The sequence below is a fragment of the Odocoileus virginianus genome, chromosome 23, assembly GCF_023699985.2.
Source record: "Odocoileus virginianus isolate 20LAN1187 ecotype Illinois chromosome 23, Ovbor_1.2, whole genome shotgun sequence".
NCBI classification, from domain to species: Eukaryota; Metazoa; Chordata; class Mammalia; order Artiodactyla; family Cervidae; genus Odocoileus; species Odocoileus virginianus.
In genome coordinates, this window is record NC_069696.1 from 36,808,344 (window position 1) to 36,828,133 (window position 19,790).

At 38.5% G+C, this 19,790-nt stretch overlaps 1 protein-coding gene across 7 annotated transcripts in view; it reads left to right on the plus strand.

Annotated features, from left to right (window-relative positions):
- Positions 1–19,790, plus strand: part of BICD1 (BICD cargo adaptor 1) — a 237,801-nt gene that overhangs the window by 18,846 nt on the left and 199,165 nt on the right. The window contains exon 2 of one of the 7 annotated variants that reach the window (XM_070453908.1): positions 496–1,736. The exons of the other annotated variants lie outside the window; for them this stretch is intronic. Within the exon in view, the coding sequence (XP_070310009.1) occupies positions 496–561 (66 nt within the window). The 3' untranslated portion in view covers positions 562–1,736. Of the gene's footprint in view, positions 1–495; positions 1,737–19,790 lie in introns of those variants that run through there. 7 annotated transcript variants of the gene reach the window in all.

The window sequence follows — 19,790 nt, forward strand, 5'->3', positions numbered from 1 at the left end:
CACTCGACTCTCATAGGCGAAAGGCAGCCCATTGACTTAGGAACATTTGATGTAGGGAGCCTCTTTATTTACAAAAAGGAAAGTCATGTGAAAAATCTGGATTTCAAGCGCTCTCAAAAAACTGGAAGGTTTCACAAAGCCCGTGGCCCTCATTTCTTTATGAATGCAGTGGGCTGGAGCCAAGTCTCTTTTCTTCAGAAAGGGCACAAGTCTCCAGTTCATCACAGTCCCCACCATTCCATCTCATCCGTAACACCTTACTGACTGCCTCTCTCATTTGTGTTATCTGTCACTTCCTTGTTGGCATTTGAAGCTTGTGGGTTTTTTTGTTTTTTGTTTTTTTTGCATGTTTGTTTGTGTTTTGGCCAGGCAGCTCTCAGGATCTTAGTTCCCAGGCCAGGGATAGAAACTGTGCTCCCTGCAGTGAAAGTTGGAGTCCTAACCACTGAATCACCAGGGAAGTCCCTGACATTTGAGTTTTGACTTCTGATCTAGATGCTGAAACTCTTGACCTTCTATGGAAAAACAGAGAAAGAAAGAAGAAAGCAAAGTCAAGAATGAGAAAGCAGAGGAGTTGGAGTCAGATCATTGTGCGTTACCAAGTGCCCTGGACTTGGGTTAAAAGGATTCAAATTTTACTCTGAGTCTTCCTCACATCTCAAAGCCTCCATTTCTTCATCTACTAAATAAGGACAGTAGCTGGGTCTATGTTTACTTTTGAATGAGATGGTAAGTGCAGGAGTGCCTGGCACGTGATTTTGCCCAAAGTCCATGTTCTGGTTAGCTGATGTCTTCTCTATGCTCTTCTGTATAACTGAAGGCATCTCTAGTGTTCCCCTGTTCAGTGATTCTTGATTTTCATGTCTGTTTTCTCTTTCTGCCTTATTCAACTTTATATCACCAAGCACTAAACTTGACATTTTGATGAATGAATGGAGTGAATTTTGAGAGTGAGGGAAGAGAGAACCGAGAAAGTATATGACTGGGCATCTCCTTCCTTCCCTGTTTCTCAGATGCTCCTCCCCTCCTTCCTGGATCCTCAGTCTCCTAGGCCTGCCCTGAACTCCAGTCTCCAGAAGGATGTCAACCCGTACTCTGGACCACAGTGTGCCCACGTTGAACATTCTTAAAAAAATTATGAAGGTGGTTCTTTATTAAGCATATCAGGAGCTTTATTACCAGGTTTGCTTAAGGCTTCTGAAACAGTTACTAACAGTGGGTGTATAGCACTGTTTTGCTTTATCACAACTCTGGTTTTCACTGAATACTTAGTATTTTAAAGTGGTTGTTTTATTAACAAGTTATTTTGCTTTTGTGGCCTGAAATACTCTCAGATTTTTACTGTGGTGATTCATTACTCAGATATATAATTTTTCTCTGTGTTTCAAAAAGGAAACAAATCATAGTAGAAAAAAGAACAGGGTAGCATGTGTGGTGGTGTATGTTTCAGCTGGGGCTCTGGCTTGATTATCTTACATCATATAAAGCCTTTCTACACTTAGTGTCAGCATATGCAACCAATGTTACTTATTGTTTCTGTATTATATTAATATTTGAGTGTAGCTGTTTGATTAAATGGACTGTTTTATGTGTTTCCCAGCAGTGTGGCTATAGAAACTACTCTAAACTTTGTCAGGAAACCTGAGTTTTAATTCCAGTTCCCTGTGTACTTGCTAGGAGACCAAGACCAAATATTTAAACTGTTAAAACTGCTAAATAAACTGTGTTCACTGCCTATCATACCAGATAGTCTGCTAAATATGTTATCTGTGTGATATCAACACCCTCAATAGTCTATGAAATAGATGTTTTTTATTATTTCCATTATATAGATGAGAATATTGAGCCAGGTTGATTAGGTAACTTGTCCAGTTAATGATGGAACCAAAATTTGAGTCAGGCAGTGTGACTTCAAAACTTGCATTAACAATAATGGTAATATCAGCAATAATATTATTGTAATGGTAGGAGTAATAGTTGGACTAACAAAGTGTTGGTTGTGTGACAGACATTTCTCCAGGTGTTACACATTCATTTAGTTTATTTGATTGTACTGAACTGTGCTTTCTTAGTTCTTAGATTTGTTACAAGTATTAAATATGAATTGTGTATACTATATAAATTACAAGTTAACTCACTTTCTTGGGTGGCATTATTGTACAATCACACATAGGAATGTAGAATTTTATGATTTTTGAGAATTCCCTGGTGGTCCAGTGGTTAGGACTTGGCACTTTCAATGTCATGGCTGGGGAACTAAGATCCTGTAAGCCACTACAAAAAAATAAAACCACGAATTTTATTATTTTGATTAATTCATATCCTTTAAACTGACCAGGAAGATAGAATTTGCTGCTTGCAGAAAGGCTGTATTTGTAATTAGTTTATTTAAAAAGTATGACAGTAGTAGCTTGGTCCTTTAGTAAGTTTGTAGTTAAATTTTCATTTTCCTTAAAACTTTTTACAAGATAGAATTTACTCAGGGCTATTATTTAGTGACTGTATTATAACTTCATAATTGGAGGGGCTAATTATCTGTCTTGTGCCCTAGTCGCTGTGGTTGCTATGGTGACTGCTTTAATAACATTCAGGTACCTTGACTGCTGAATTAAGTTTCAGTGCACCATCACTTGTTTAAAACCATGTTTTCCAGTGTGGAACCACTCTGTTTCTGTAAATTTGTGTTTGTTATTATCTAAAAAATTTTAAGGCAGTTGTTTTATGGCTTCTGCTGTAATTGTGTGTGTGTGTGCAGCATGATGAAAAAAACCAAAAGCCCTTAAATTAAATCAGAGTTTAATCCATGTCCTTAAACTCAATGGTAAGCTGATTTTGGCCTTTTCTTATCCCTTCTACACAGTCCCAGCTCAGTAAATCCTTGCTGTTTGATTCTCAAGTTATGGATTATTTTTATAGTAGCATATGGTAGGCTTAAAAAAATTACTGGTAGTTGAAAGCTTGTTGGCATGTATCCATTTTCAGATTTTTCTAGAAGGTCTCATACTAAACAAGAAGCAGAGGAACCATCTGCCCCTGCACCTCGGGTGGATCTCAGTGGTCTCCTTTGAGTTGCACTGTCTTTGTAGTGGATTGCCTTGCTGCGTTGTAATTAAGTCAGCCAGTGGGGTCCTGGTATTGAAGGGGTTCTCTCCCTGCTGGATAAGTACCACTGCCTTTGTGTTACATGCCGTGTTATTGTGGAGTGGATAATTTTTTTTCCCCACACAGGTCTTGATTTAACAGCAGGATCCTCAGGGCTTCTTCCAAGAAGCACTACATCTCCCTGAAAATAAATGGAGGATGAATTCTTTCTTGAGATTCTGAAAATAAATAAAAGCTTTTCTGTTTCTCATGTTCAAAACAATCCTAAATGTTTATAGTTATGCTCCTAGCAAGTAACTTGGTTCACTGGCTTCCTTCCTGCTTTGGCAAAAGTGATTTTTTTATGGCAGAGAAATTTTTATAAAAATGTAATATTTTTTAAAAACGCCTAAAAGTAAAGAACATAATATCCTTATTAACCTCTCACTGTGGGCTAATAAAAGAAAGGCTATAAATAAGATGGTTATACTTGGATTTGAATACCCTTTGTTCATCTTTTCCCTTATTCTTACCTTCATAAAGCCTTGTGTTCTCTCCCCTAAGCAAGCCTCCCTCTTCTCATCCATTCTCTTACCCTCTCACCCATCTCCTGCCAAACTTTCTAGTTATCTGTTTGCTGCCCTTCTCCATGGTAAGAAAACTTTCTTGTGTCTTAATCTCCTCTCAGAATATTCTTTCTATCACTGCAACTGGGTTTACTTGTCTGTTCCTGCTGCGCCCTGTAGAAGATAGTGGTCGTTTTCTCCAATATCCTACAAATCTAAGACTCCAGAGCCAGTGGCATATTCTCCCCTCAACCCCCAATGCAATCTCCAGGCCATTATTCTTCTATCACTGCCTCTACTTTTGCTATGCATCCTTGTTGTTAGTCTTTTTTGACTGAATTCATTCAGTGAGAAAGAATAGACCCAAGTGCTCAGATGGGGAGACACAGGGGGAGAATTCTTCAGCAAACATGTTATGACATAATGCTTTTACTTCTTTATGAGAACCTATAACTGCATTCATAAGCACACAATTCTGACTACATGGCTGAGTACAAGGCAGCTCCAAGAATAATAATATAAAGTTTGAATATTTAAGTTGAAGGTAGAAACAGTATTAGTCCACTGGTAAGATGCATAATCTTATCTTAAAATGTCTGGTAAATCAAGTCAAAAATTGACTTCAGTTTTTCAGGAAGCATTTTATGGCACTTTCATTTCTTGCCGGAAGTCTTCCCAGGCCTGACCTTTGGAAGCCTGCTTTGCTCTGAGGATGTATCAGTAGGAACAAACATATGATTAGAACAAAATATGATTAGAAATGCTGGAATTTATTTGTGGTTACAAGTGTTACTGACCTGTCACATAAAAAATAGAAATCTGCTGCCTTCTTTGCCAAAAATCCTTACTTATCGGATAGGTGAAACATAGAATGTCATGCTATTTTGAATTTTTACAGTATTAATAAAGTTGAACAATTTTTTTCATGTTGCTTACCATTTTAAATTTGTCTTCTGTTAGATTGTTTTGGGGGTGTGTCCTTTGTCTTATCAAACTGCATGTCAATACTTCCACTGAAAGAAATGCCATATGGTTTGAGAGGACTTTTATTTTCTAAGAAGACAGATTATTTGATTAAATGTTTATAAGAACTAGATCCTCAAATAAGAAGCAAAATGTTGGATTTTAATTTGTTTGGAAAAATGAAGTTTTACATGTGTATCCTCATTCTCATGGGGTTATATATTTAAGACTAGCAGTTTTGTCATTTGAGAAAGCAGAACTGAAAAAAAAAAAGACGTTAATAATTGCATTAACAGCATGGTGACTTAAATTCAATGACTGGAAACTTAATTTTTCATTGTCGAAATCTTCCTTAGAACTACTTGTTTCCTTGAGTCAGAAAGGAAAATATGTTGGGTAACACTAGTTACCTTATAATTCTGTAAAAATCTGTTACCTTTTGAGGGTATGAAAGTTCAGAACTAGGGTTCTCTGTTTTGTTTCTTTGCCCTGACACATAAGTTACTTTTTCTGAGCTGTTGGCTCTCCTTCTGTGAACAGAAGGCGCTCCATCTGCCGTTTTAAAGTGAAGATTTACAGTTCAAACAGGACAGTGTTTAGATCTTATTCTCATGTCTTCTGATACCCACTTGAAATTTAAGACAATAGAATTATTCAAGACCTTGCTATCTTCTTTGTGACTTATTCAGAATTTATATTTTTGATTTATTTTTTGCCCTTTTATCTTATCTCCTTTTGGCCAGCTTGTGTTTTTGTTAGGTTAAACATGTCTGAAAAGGTGTCTCAGAACAGTATCCTGTGTTTCTAATGCTCAGTAAGAAATTCGATGTGGAGTCCCCTCCTTTGGACAAACTTTTGTGTAGCACATACCACACCATCCTCTCCATGTTGGTTTCCTTACCTTTTTTACTCCCCGTTCTTTGTGAACTTCCTGAGTCAGCAGCCTTGCCTTACTTGTGTATCTTCTCAGGGCCTAGTGCACAGAAGGTGGTCAACTAATGTTTATTAAATGAAGACCTAAATCATGGTCTCATTTTTTAAAAGGTATAAATTTTTATCAATGTTTTCCATTTTGCTGAACAAAAGAGGAGATAATGTATTCCTTTCTCCTATCATTCCTATCTCCCTAATAGGAAGGAAAAGTCATAATAAAAAACATAAAAGTCTCTTCACTTTTCTCTGCATAATGTCAACTCTTCAGACATCACGGGGCAAGACCTGTGCAGGAGGGATGAATTGTATGAAATTTCCATTTTTATAGATCCAAAATTATAGAATATTGTAATCCCACATAGCTCAGTCTAATATAATAAGCAAAAAGGTATGGATGTGAGGGCTTAAAGTTGAATCCATTTTGGGAATCTCTGTTATCTGAGAACAACTGATAAGCGCAAAAAGTCAAAGCGAAATAATTTACTTAAAAATTAAGACAAACATTTCATAGTGGATAGTCAAGAAAAAAATTAGTAAAAATATATATACATATATATACATGTGAAACTATGCATATATATGTGGAAATATGTTGGAAAAATAAAAGTAAACCAATTTTCAAATTGAAAATGGTTTATAGTTACCTATGGCATTTTTTCCTCTACAAAAAAAGCACATTGCAACAGACTTTACTTCACATATGACTCTACAAGCATTTCTTTAAATAGATCTCAAACTAAATTTGAGGACTTCATTAACTTTCCAAGGGTTAAAAAAATACTTAAATCATTAAAATTATTTTCTTATGAAGCATGCAAAATATAAACAGGCTTTCTTATTTTCTTTTCTTCAATTATAAACAGTTTAAGTCTGCAAAATTCTTATCTATCAGGGACTTGGAGTGTTGCTGGAGCCATATTTTATGGGTTTTATGAAATCCTGCATCTTTTGTGGACCTTATGAAATCCTGAACAATTTGAAGTTTTATAGTGAATTCTGTTTGGATTGCCTTTGCTATGTCCACAGCAGCACTCCATGAAACCACTGCAGACACTGATTCTCCGATTATAAATGGTTCTCTCAGTTCCACCCATTCCCCTTACCCTGCTTTCTGTTTTTTTGTGGCTGTTATTATCTCTTGACTATATTTTTTATCATTTGTCTCCTCCCATCTAGTTTCCAGAACTAGTCGTATATGTCTGCACAGCCTTTTTAAAAAACATCTTAAACTGTGAAATATGCTATATGTACAGGAAAAGTACACAAACACAAGTGTACAGCCTAATAAATAACATAAAGCCACTATTCATATAGTCACCACCCAGGTGACTGAATAGAATACAGGGAATAGAGTATGTGAGCATCTCAGAATCTCCCTTTGTGCCCCTCCTCCATTGCAATTCTTCCACCCCAGGTAATGCGTAATTTTGAATTTCCTGTTTTATGAAATGCCTATTTAACTCTTTAGCCATTTGAAATATTAATGCCTGTTTAACTCTTTAGCCATTTGAAATATTAGGTTATCTGTCTTTTTTTAAATAAGGTATATAGGAGTTCTTTATATATATTCTGAATCCTAGTCCTTGGCTGCTGCTGCTGCTGCTGCTGTCACGTCAGTCGTGTCCAACTCTGTGCATAGGCTGCAGCCCACCAGGCTCCTCCATCCCTGGGATTCTCCAGGCAAGAACACTGGAGTGGGTTGCCAGTTCCTTCTCCAATGCATAAAAGTGAAAAGTAAAAGTGAAGTCACTCAGTTGTGTCCGACTCTTCGCAACCCCATGGACTGTAGCCCACCAGGCTCCGCCATCCATGGGATTCTCCAGGCAAGAGTACTGGAGTGGGTTGCCATTGCCTTCTCCCCTAGTCTTTGGGGTGAATGCCAAATATTATGGTTTAAATCAGCACAATATACTTTCTTAGATACAAGAAATATTTTGTCAGATAGCCTCTAGCTATATCTGGGCCACTTGACAAATGACCCAGAGATGTTATATAGTAAAATGAATCCATTTAGGCTAACAGCATTTAGTAATTGCTTTCATTAATCAAAGCAGGTTAATTTACTGTCTACTTGCATAACAATGTCAAAAAATCTCTCATCTACTGAAATGTTTTATACAGCAAGTTTAGGTGTTTATTTCCTTCATTAAGATTCAAATATTACTCCAAATTACTCAGAATCATGTTGTCTCCCTCACATTTCTGACACCCCTCCCCATTCTCCTGCAAGAGAGGCCAAGCTGCATTATCTGCCATCCCAGAGCTCAGTCCTCTTTTGTATTCAGATACCATCCTCCTAGGCTTTCCTCATGACTCAGTGGTGAAGACTTCACCGCCAATGAGGGGCCTTGGGTTCAATCCCCGAGTCAAGAAGATCCATGGAGAAGGAAATGGCAACCCATTCCATATTCATGCCTGGGAAATCCCGTAGACAGGGGAACCTGATGGGCTGTGATCCATGGAGAAGCAAAAGAACTGAACATGACTTAGCAACTAAACAACAGCAACCACCCATTTACTTTTATGGACAGACGCTAATGGCATTGCAATGGGAGGGGGCAAATGAAATTGTCTCTTATCAGGAAAAGAGTTGATACACATAGATGTTGAGGGAGATCTAAGTGTTTTTGAAAGCAGTATTCCTTAATTCTTGTCAATGTTTTAATCAGTACCACTATGCATGTATTTGGAGAAGGAAATGGCAACTCGCTCTGGTATTCTTGCCTGGAGAATTCCGTGGACAGAGGAGCCTGCCGGGCTAGAGTCCATAGGGTCACAAAGGGTCGGACAAGACTGAGTGACTGAGCACATGCATGCATTATCTCTGCATATCTTAGCACTTTGTTTTGGACATTTTGGTCTTTGCTTTTGCTAAGGGGCTGAGTAAAAGAGGAACAAGAAAGTAAAGAAGCCTTGATACGAAGTACATCCATTCAGTGCCCACATTATTCAGCTACACATTATTGAAATATGAGGAATGCTCTTAACACACATTAACGATCATGAATATGACAAAAAGTGGTAGAGAAAAAAGTCATGGAGAGGTGAAGTAGGAGGAATGAAAGAATTCATCCTTGCTATCAAAATCTGTTTGTTGTTGTTCATTCACTAAGTCATGTCCAACTCTTTGCGACTCCAAGGACAGCAGCATTGTTCCGCACTATAGGCCCCACTGTCCCTCACTATCTCCCAGAGTTCGCTCAGATTCATGTCTTTGAGTCGTTGATGCTATCTAACCATCTCATCCTCTGCTGCCACCTTCTTTGGTCTTCAATCTTTCCCAGCATCCAGGGTTTTTTCCAGTGAGTCAGCTCTTCATATCAGGTGGCCAAAGTATTGGAGCTTCAGCTTCAGTATTAGTCCTTCCAATGAATATTCAGGGTTGATTTCCTTTAGGATTGACTGGTTTGATCTCCTTGTAGTCCAAGGGCCTCTTAAGAATCTTCTCCAGCATGACAATTTGAAAATATCAATTCTTCGGGGCTCAGCCTTCTTTATGGTCTCACTCTCATATGCATACATGACTACTGGAAAAACAATAGCTTTGACCATACAGACCTTATAAAATCTTTTATCTATGTTCCTAAATCCCATTTTTTCCTTCTTTTGACTATGATTTGGGGGTTACCAATTAAATTACCAGACACCATGTTATTACATAGGAGATCCTGAACATCTTTAAGTAGCTCCTAATCTGAGAAGAGGAGAGGAGGAGGGAGATGCTAAAATAATTATATTACACTCTTATAATACACCAAAATGTGAAGAATGTGTTGGGAGCACAAAGAACCAATAATTTTACACAGAGAAAACTGTTTTTGAACTGATCTTGAAGGGCCATCTTGATAAACTTTGATGTTCAATTAGATTTGATGTGTTACGGAGAGGGAGTTTTTTCATTTGGTTGTTTTAAGGCTAGACAAATATTATTTCTGAGTGACGAAAGTGCTAGAAGACAGCAGATTTCTGTTTTATGTATATTTATACATTGTGAGAATTCACTTACAGACATGCTCATCCTTGTACATAAATTATTCATGTAATATTTACCTTCCCCCAGTCTGAGTTGTCAGCTGTGGACATAGAGAACAGGGAGCCAGTTCCTCCTCCAGTGGGTATTTGGGTGGAATGCTTTCAAAGAAGCTTCTTTCTCTTGGTTCTTTTAATTTTTCCACAAGTTCAAAGATTTTTATTAGACATTTTGCTTGTATCATACCTTCCTGATCTATTGATGTCCAGGAAATCTGATAACAGAGACATTTAGACCTGTTTAATCTTTGAAATGACCCTCAAAGCCAGTTCAGTTTTGCCGAGGTGAAGATCACTGTCACAATTTGAGTCTTTGAGCTAGTGAAATAGAGAAATTTCTGGTCAAATGATGAACTGAAGACTCAGCAGATGTGCTGAGAAAATTTTATTTGTCCCACTAGACATCTTTCCTTTTTGTGGTGGTATTAGACTGATAGTGGCATTCTGTAAGCCTACTTTTATCTAATTTGACAAGTGAAAGTAGAGATCAGTTGTGTTTTCACCTAATTGTGTTAGCAATTATGTATCCCAGCAGGAGTTTACTAAGTACCTACTATATGTGAAACACTGTATAGGTGCTAGCCACACAAAGATGAGAAAAACAGATGTGAGTTCTGTCTTCCTAGCACTTAGAGTAGGAAAAATGGAATTAATCAGCTTTCCATGTTTATAATTACAAATGACATACACATATAAGTAAAGGCTCTCTCATAACCCATTCATTCTTCTCTTTCAGTCTTCTTCCTAATTATACCATATGTATAAGTTAACAGTTATATGTCAGGCTTATTTATCAACCACCTTGCACATTTTTGCTAACAATTACTGTTTTTTAGTCACCCTTACGTATTGGTCAGTAGTGCATCACAGCCACGTTGGCTTCCAGATTTTCAACTTGGGAAAGCAGGTAGACGAAGAGATCATCAACTGAAGTAGAAAACATAGGAGGAAAGATTTGAGACTAAGAAAAAACTGTTTTGAATACATGGAGTTTAAGGGAACTATAAGATATTCGAGTGAAGGTACTGAACAGTACTGAACAGGCTAGTGCAAGTACACTTTTGAATCTCATCAAATGAAAAAGCAAGAAAATTAACAATAAGGAACCATTAACATGTGTCTTGCTCTGATTGTGCAATATATGATGTCAAATTATTGCATATAAGTCATTCTTGAAGTCATGGAGTGAATGAGATGAAAGTAGAGGAAAAAGGGAAGAGCTGTGGATGGAGTCTTGGGGGTCACCGCCCTCAGAGCTGGTGGAGGAAGAGGATGCAGGGAAAGGAGAGCTATGAGAAGGACCAGGCGGGAGTGGTGAATGGAAACCAACGTGGGAAGTGTTTCAAGAGAGAACACTTCAAATGTTTCCTAAGAAAAGCCAAAGCTGAGAGAGGCCAGGAAATATCAGAGCTAGAAAGCAGCTGGATTGGAGGTTCACAGGAACATGAGCAGAATTCTGAATTCTGAAACCCAGCTCTCATTTTACTAAAAGGGCAATTGGGTGATGATTTTTTTTTCCTTGGCCACCATTTTGGATATTTGATTACCTATTAGACAGCTAAACTTCCTATTTCTTGGTAGTTAAGATTTACCAAGGAGAATTTCTGTGCTATTTAAAGTTAAATGATTTGTGATTAAAATCATTCAAGTTCATTGTTCACTGCTCACCCGGCTTCTTTCTTTTGTTTTGCGTTTTAACGTCTGCTTCAAGGCTACTATCTTTATAGTTTCCATGGTGATAATTTTTAAAGCTTTTTCAAGTTTTCTTGAAACATAAATGCACAGTGGCTTAGTGAATGTGGGCAGTGAGTAACTGGCTCTATGATTAACAGCTGCTATCTCAGGCAGCACTTAAGTATCGGCAGCACTTTGAGAGCAAGTCTAAATGGACCCATGTGTAATCTGCTGTGAAAAACCATTTGTATAGTTTCACTATTTAATGTGTAAAAATAAATCAAATTAAAAGATTTCTATACAAGTCATATTTGGTTTTAAGTTTTACTAATTGTTATATGTAAATAAAGGATACAATGTGCAAATTGAAAAAAAAAAAGCAATTTTTTTGACAGCAACTGTTAATGATTGTGCAAATTAAAAAAAAAAACAAGAAACAAAAAGACACTTAAAGGGCCAGAGGAGAGAAGGAGAAATCTGAGAGAGACGGCATGGCCAGCAAGCTTTGACTACAATCTTAAGAAAAAGTAATATCTATATTAAGACTGCAGCAATCCAAGGTAGCTTTGTTTAAAAAAAAGAAGCAAAGAACCAAGAGGATCTGGAAGCAGCTCTTTGCCATGTCTATCCAAGATCTGAGCAGGGGTGGGTACCCTGCCTGGACCCTGTAGTGGTCAGTTCTCCTAAGAGACCTGTGCTGTGGAGACAGGTGTTCTGGGTTGTTAGGGTCTGATGCAATTACATTTAAAGAAGGCAGATCTCATGTTGACTCTTCATCCATGATCCCCCAGCCTGCATACTTGGTTAATTAGTTTCTGGAGAGCTTGCCTTTGAAGAGAGAATGTGATTTTTCTACTGATGTCTTTCTCTGGCCTCTTGGCAGTTCTCTAAGTTTTACTGTAAAATAAATGTCTAAGCACTTCCCTGGTGGTCCAGTGTTAAGCCTCAGGCTTCCAGTGTAGGGGGTATTGTGCCCAATCCCTGGTTGGGGTACTAAGATCCCACATGCCACAAGGCCAAAAAAAAAAATTGCCTGTTCTGGTTTTGTGCATCAGTCTCCTGTGGGTTTAATTCGTGTGCCAGAGCATCACGAGCCTGAATGAGTCTGGAAAGGAATAGTTTCCTCATCCATGACTCATGACCTAAATCATCAGATTAATCAAGTTATGCTCCTTATTAAGATCTCTCGGCCTGCAGGCAGGTAGGTAATTCCCTGGAGAGACTCCTCCATCTCACCATAAGGCCTTCCACTGGGCAGTTACATGTTAGTTATTTTTCTAAAAATGATAAAATTTAATATAGTAAGACTTAATTCTGTAAAAGTAAAAATGTGAAACAGATATTATCTGTGACTGATCAGTTGTAAATATCATAATTGTTTCCATATTGCATTGTGTCTCCTTGTGCTCAATTGCATGAGCCAGGCCATTTCTGTAGTGTGGTTCTCTGAATAGATCTTCTGAATCATCCTCTGAATGATGCTCCTAAACACGTATAAAGTATAGATGGTGGGTAATGGAGTCAGTGTTGGTCATCAATAAAGATTTTCTCTGTGGTGATGGGCTGGTTTCTTATGAATGACAGCATTTATACAGCTATATGTTCTTCTATATTGACATTATTTAACAATGCATGTAGCTTTGTAATAAGTTGCATTACTTAATAATCCAGTCTGCCTTTTATATATTTCTATATGTGTTACATGACAAACCATTTTTTTGTGAAGTCAAGAAATACATATTGTTTTATGTTGCTAAATTTGTGTGCTTTGTCAGAGAAGTACTGCCAGAAAATCATCTGAAATGTAGAACAATAAAGTTGGGGCTTTAGATGATTTAGGTGAACCAAGAAAAGAACTAATGTCAGAATTAAAAAGATGCAAAACATTGACCCTGTCTGACTTGGAAGAATTCTGGTCATGTGATCTTAAGACGTGAGTAACCAGTTTGAGATTCTGCAGTAGTCCTAGTATTTTGGTCTGTCTGAAAGTTTTGTCAAAAGAAATAAGAGAAAACGCACGTATTTTCTTCTTGACCTGGAGAATTTAGCTTGGTTTGCTGTGTACAAACAGGACGAGCCTAGGAGTTGCCCAGTCAGTTTTAGAAAGGCATATGGATGAAGATAGGGATTAGAAGAACTGGGCTTTGGGGCTGAACAGAGAGAATGATGATCAGAAAGGATACCCAGGAAGATGCTTATCTTTAGCTGTACCCATGTAGTGCTTGTTAACATCTCTGAATTCCTGTTTTTGCTTTCCCATGCTATAGACATATAATTTCCAGGGCTACTGTGTTGTACAGATTTGCAGAGTAGTGACAGAAATGCTACCCCAGATGTTATGCAATGCAAGTCTGCACAGCCTGACATAGAAGCTTTGGTTGGGTCCATGATGGGTGCTGAGATATCGGGGATAATCCGATATCCCACTAGAGAAGAGGTTTTCTCATATCTTATGAAATAGATAAGGCTATGCTTGCTGTTGTTCAGAGACAGTAGTCTAAAGAGGAGAGCCCTTTTCTTAGGGAAGGAGGCAGACAAGACTTACAATAAATTCTGTGATTCTTCTTTCTGAGCATTTCCCTGTCATTTTCATTATAGCTCTTACTTGTAATCTTCATATAAACTGCACTGTGCTTCTCAGCAGTTATGATAAATCTTTGTACTTCAGCCAATATTCCCTCATAAATGTAGGGTCCACTGGCTTATGTCTTTCCTGTAAGGCATTGGAACAGATGGTGGTGGCATTGTCAGAAAAATGGAGCAGACACAGTTGCTTAAAGATATAAAATTTCCTTGATGTAAAAGAATACTGAGATTTATTGTGACTGGGAATTTCTGTTCAAAGCATGTAAGAGTGTGGTGTTGTTGTTCAGTTGCTAAGTCGTATCCAACTCTTTATGACTGCGTGGACTGCAGCATGCTAGGATCCTCTGTCTACTATCTCCCAGAGCCTGCTCAAACTCACGTTTATTGAATTGATGATGCCATCCAACCATTTCATCCTCTGTTGTTCCCATCTCCTCCTGCCTTCAGTATTTCCCAGCATCAAGGTCTTTTCTAATGAGTCGGCTCTTAGCATCAGGTCAACAGTCCCAATGAATATTCAGGGTTGATTTCCTTTAGGATTGACTGCTTTGATCTCCTTGCAGTCCAAGGGACTCTAAAGCACTACAGTTCGAAAGCATCAATTCTTTGGCACTCAGCCTTCTTTATGGTCCAACTATCACATCCATACATGACTACTAGAAAAATCATAGCTTTGACTATGCAGGCCTTGGTCAGCAACATGATGTCTCTGATTTCTAATACACTGTCTTGGTTTGTCATAGCTCTGTGATGGTCATATTTCCAGGCATCCTTAGGCTTTTAGCTGTACACTGTGGTTGCTATGTGTTGGGTGATGACTAACCAAGCTTTAGCAGATTCTCCTCCTGGGCGTTTGTGAGACAGTGAGGAACAGAACTGCCAGATGTGGAAGCAGAGGCTGTAGAAGGAAGAGGAGCAGAGCCTGAGAGCAGCTGAGTCCCAGTGAATATCTGAGTGGACTCATGCTGAGGGGTGTCCCCAACTCTGTCTCTCTTTCCTGCCTCGGGTTTGCCATTTTCTTCATGGTGGAAGGCTTCTCCAAGGCTTCCCTGGTGGCTCAGTTGGTAAATAGTCTTTTGCAATGTGGCGACCTGGATTTGATCCCTGGGTTGGGAAGATCCCCTGGAGAAGGAAATGGCAACCCACTCCATAATTCTTGCCTGGAGAATTCCATGGACAGAGGAGCCTGGTGGGCTACAGTCCATGGGGTCACAAAGAGTCGGACATGACTGAGTGACTAACTTTCACTTTCACTTTCCATGGTGGAAAGTGGATGCTCCACAGTTCCTGAGACTAGATGTCTTTAGTTTAAGCAATTGGCAGAGGCTGGTGCAAATCCCAGTTGCACCTGCCAGTGAGAGAGAAATGGGTTGGCCCACCTGGGATAAGCAGTTGGTCCATTTAGCTATAACCAGGGAGATTTGTTGAAGAAGGCTATGGCACCCCAGTCCAGTACTCTTGTCTGGGAAATCCCATGGATGGAGGAGCCTGGTAGGCTGCAGTCCATGGGGTCGCTAGGAGTTGGACACAACTGAGCAACTTCACTTTCACTTTTCACTTTCATGCATTGGAGAAGGAACTGGCAACCCACTCCAGTGTTCTTGCCTGGAGAATCCCAGGGACAGGGGAGCCTGGTGGGCTGCTGTCTATGGGGTCGCACAGAGTCGGACACGACTGAAGCGATTAGCAGTAGCAGCAGGGAGATTCATGTGTGCAAACAAGGCTTCTAGGGCCCAGTCTTGAGAAAACAGAAATATGAGCAAAGTGAGAATAAGTTCTCCTGTTTAAGGAGTTATTTCTCCCATTTAAGTATATAAGCAAGCATATATCCTAATCTTTTATTTTTTCTTTTAAAGAAGTCAAACCTACTTCATATAGTAATAATATCATCAAAGAAATGCACAGCTATATTTGGTTAGATTTGATTGCTCATCTGACACCTGGGTCTGAGAGCAGATTCTTCAGTTCATTCCAGATGCTTCATAGTAAAACTGCTCTTAAGAAGTCAGTCCACACAGCCCACCTGACAGGAGAGGCAATTCAAAACCTTAAATCAGTTAAGACTTATCAGATTCCTGGTGCTTAAAATCAGAGACATGATTCAAAACTCAACCTACTCTAAGATTTTTTGGCAAAGTCTCCAAGTTCATCACGGACCTTATCTCAAAGTCAGGAATATTGTGTTTTCAGTGTTGAGTGTTCTGGACATAACACTTTTAAATTGTATCCTTCTTCTCTGAGCTTTGATAACATTCTTTCCCCTCATTCTCATTTTAAGTCTCTTCCTCCAAATTTCCCCAAATGCTCTTTATCTCTCCCCTCTGTGAATAGGGACCCAGGATAGTCCTTGGCCTCTGCTCTTCTTTTTTTACTCTTTTTCATGAGTTTTTCAAGCATCTTGGTATTAAGGAGGCATGTTTCTAGGCTTGAGCTCTCATTTAACCATTTTTTGTTAGACACAGATGCCAGCTGACTGACAACTATGTGGCTTCATGTCGTACAATTACTAACATTCCCATAATTTTATCAATGCCAGTGAAATTCTCCCAGTTACCTATGCCTAATACCGTGAACTCATTCATCTTTGGCAACTTTTCCTTCATTGAGCCCCATTACCAAGTCCAGTTGAGTTTTCCTATGTAGTGATTGTAGGAATAATTCCTTCTTCTCCATTCCTGTTGCCATGGTTACATATTCACATTGAAATGTCTTCGGTGTTCTCCCAAGAGGGTTTTGTTGTTGTTGGGTTCTTTGTTGTTTGTTTGTTGTTGTTTTTTGTGTGTGGCATTTGTTTTGTTTTTTAAAAACTTCTGGTTTAGTAAGTAGCTCAGACAGAAATCATACCAGAATTACTTGAAGAATTACTCTGAGCTCTATTACAATCACAATATCTGGAATGATCTTGAAAAATAAAGGCAAGGTTTAGGGTAGAAATGTTCCCAGGTGTTTCTGATGTGTACCCTTGGTTAAGAATTACTGCTCTGGTCTCCACTCCAGTTTATCTTACTCACCACTGTTAGATTTGTTGTTTAAATGCCACTTAAATCCTTCCTTTGTGAACAGCCTCCTCAGGTCTATCAGCTCAAGGTCAAGTTTCTTAATCTGATGTTCAGTGCTGCTCACTATTCCTGCAGGTGAGCCCTGAACTCTGAGTAGCTAGTGTTTCCTCTGTCACATTTGTGTTCACTCCGTGACCTTACTGGTCTCAAAAAAAGTAGGTCTTTTTTAACTTCCCTCAAGACCCACCTTCTCCTCGAAGCTTTTCCAATGAATGTAGCTCACTCATATCCTCCCTTCCTCTCCTCAAATTCCTGGTGTATTATGGCCTGTACTGCTTGTAACCCAATACTTTATTGTGTATTGTCTTGTATGCATGACTCTTTTCTATCAAAGTAGATTTTCAGTTTCTTAAGAGAAGGAAAGTATTTGATATCCTGTATATAGTTCAGCATAGCCTGGTACTATAAATCAACTTAATCATACACTAAATAATATCTGTACTGTGGATAAACCTCTTGCTTTATTCTGCATCCAGTTAAAATGAACCCATTTAAGGCTTTCCCCTGATTCAAGCATTTTACCCCGTGTTGTTTCTGCAATTAGGCAGAAAAATGATCATCTGCAAAATTAACCTTTTTGCTTTTCTTACTTGAAATGCAATGAAAAAAAAAGTTGTAGTTTTCTTAAAATCAAATATCTTGAATACCATTTATTATTTTTTTCCAATTAATCAACATATTTTTTAATTTATTTAATTCACAATGCAGACAGGGCCTAAAAGCAAATGTGAACTTTGTCCACAGCTGTACCCTATCAGCCACTAACAGTCCGCATTATTTCAAAGACATAGCAATCATTTACACTCTTTATTACCCTTGGGCATTTCAAACTGTTACTGAAATGCATCCATCCCTGGAGTAACCATCTGTGAATTGTAACACCATAAGGTAGAATGATGAGCAGCTCCATCTAATTGATATGCAAAAAGGAGGGTTTCAGCTGTCCAGCTATGGAGATTAAAATTCAACCTTTAGTAGGCTATTTCAGCTGAATTTTTTTATTGTAATATCTATTTCAAGGACCCATTGTTTTAAGATTCTCAAAAAGAATAATACAGCCCTCTTCTCCACTAAGAACATCTCAAAATGAAAGTATCTCCTTTAATAAATGTTTATGCTAAAAAAAATTCAAACCCTACAAAGAAAGGTAAGTTATTGTAAAAAGCACGATTGCTATTGGTGTTCTAGAATATCACAATAGCAGTGCATTTCTTTCATACATTTGTTTGCACTCCAAAATCCTAAGAGAAAAAAAAGTGCTTCATTTTTATTATTTCAACTGCATTAAGATAAAAGAAACTGTTGGGAGCAGTATGTGTTTAGATAGTAAGATATATTTGCTTATATTAAATGGGTTTTATAACAATGACTTGAAATTGTTGAAAAATTTCTGCCCCTTTGTTACAACATGTAACCCTGAAAGGGTCTCAAATTGAACTGTCTGGCTAGAGGCACTAACCCCTCCCTTCCAGTGACACCAGCCTATTGGGAATTATCCAGAATCCTACTGACCAGTATAGTTCAGAGAAGTGGTTCCATGGTGATTTTTTTTAACTCTGTGGAGAAGAACATTTTCAAATTGCAGTGCGGTCTTGAAATAGCCATTGCTGTTTCTGCGCACCGAGAGATAACTACTCTGCTGAGGTCTGTCCCAACGGCTGGAAGGAAAATAGCAGCTCCTGTCAGTCTGTGACAGGAGTGGATTATCAGACATTTGTAAAGAAACAACAGCAGACTCAGCCTTTCTGCAGTAAAACTGCACTTAAAAATGGTTGCTCCTCCAGGGTTTTTGCGTCCTCTATTAAGACTCACTGCAGGCAAATGGCTCTCATTGAATATCCCTGTGTACAAAGTGCCTGCCTGTACCCACAAGGATGCAATGCCATCATCTCTGCTCCTCAGCACAGCTCAGGCCCAGCCCCAGGGATGAATTAGTAATGGGATAGAGCTGAGGGCGGCTTTAGCCATGGCTCGGGTTCCCAGCTATCATGCTGCCGAAGTCTAGGGATGCGCTTGGAATTCTGAAGCAAAGCACAGCAGGATCATATTGGCTCCAGATGGGGCGCTCTGGGAGATCACTGTGTGAACAGCCTTGTGGGAGTTATTTGGTACTGGAAGCTTAGACTCTTTCCCATAAAATTTCAAATGTTTTTTGGTGTTTTGGTATTATTCTTTTTGAAAGAGCTATGAGCTGCCTGTCAGTTTACACTTTGAGATTATACTGTGATGACATCTCTAAGCTCGTCTTGGTGTTACTTACCACAGGCAAGACATGTATGTATTTCAGGACACATGTTTAAATCAACCAGAAGAGCTGCTGTGACACAGCAGCTGAAGCTACCTTTTGTATTCTTAACAAATCATTTGAAATGACTGGTTTTCAGGAAAAACTCCAACTATTTGAATTCTCTTCTGCAAAGCAAAAAATTCTTACATATACATGTACATGTATAAATGTAAATACCAACACACATAAATTTAAATATATGCATATAAGAGATTTTGCTTCATGTCATGCAGTGTGATACTGTTTTGTGATGTGTGTGTAATGCACTGTTTACTAATGTATTTTTGATTCTGTATCTTAAGATTACTACCCATTTGACAGTATTTACACAATAATGCTGTGGTCTTAAGAATCAATCTCAGGAAATCCTTATGTTTTAGCTCTCAAAACAATTTCTCAAAAATTATGGTACTGTTTTATACTGGATAAATGCTTTACTGGTGGTGGTGGTTAGTTGCTAAGTTGTATTTGACTCTTATGACCCATGGACTGGAGTCCACCAGGCTCCTCCGTCCATGGCATTTCCCAGGCAAGAATACTAGAGTGGGTTGCTGTTTCCCTCTCCAGGGGATCTTCCTGACCCAGGAATAAACCCACATCTGCTGCATTGGT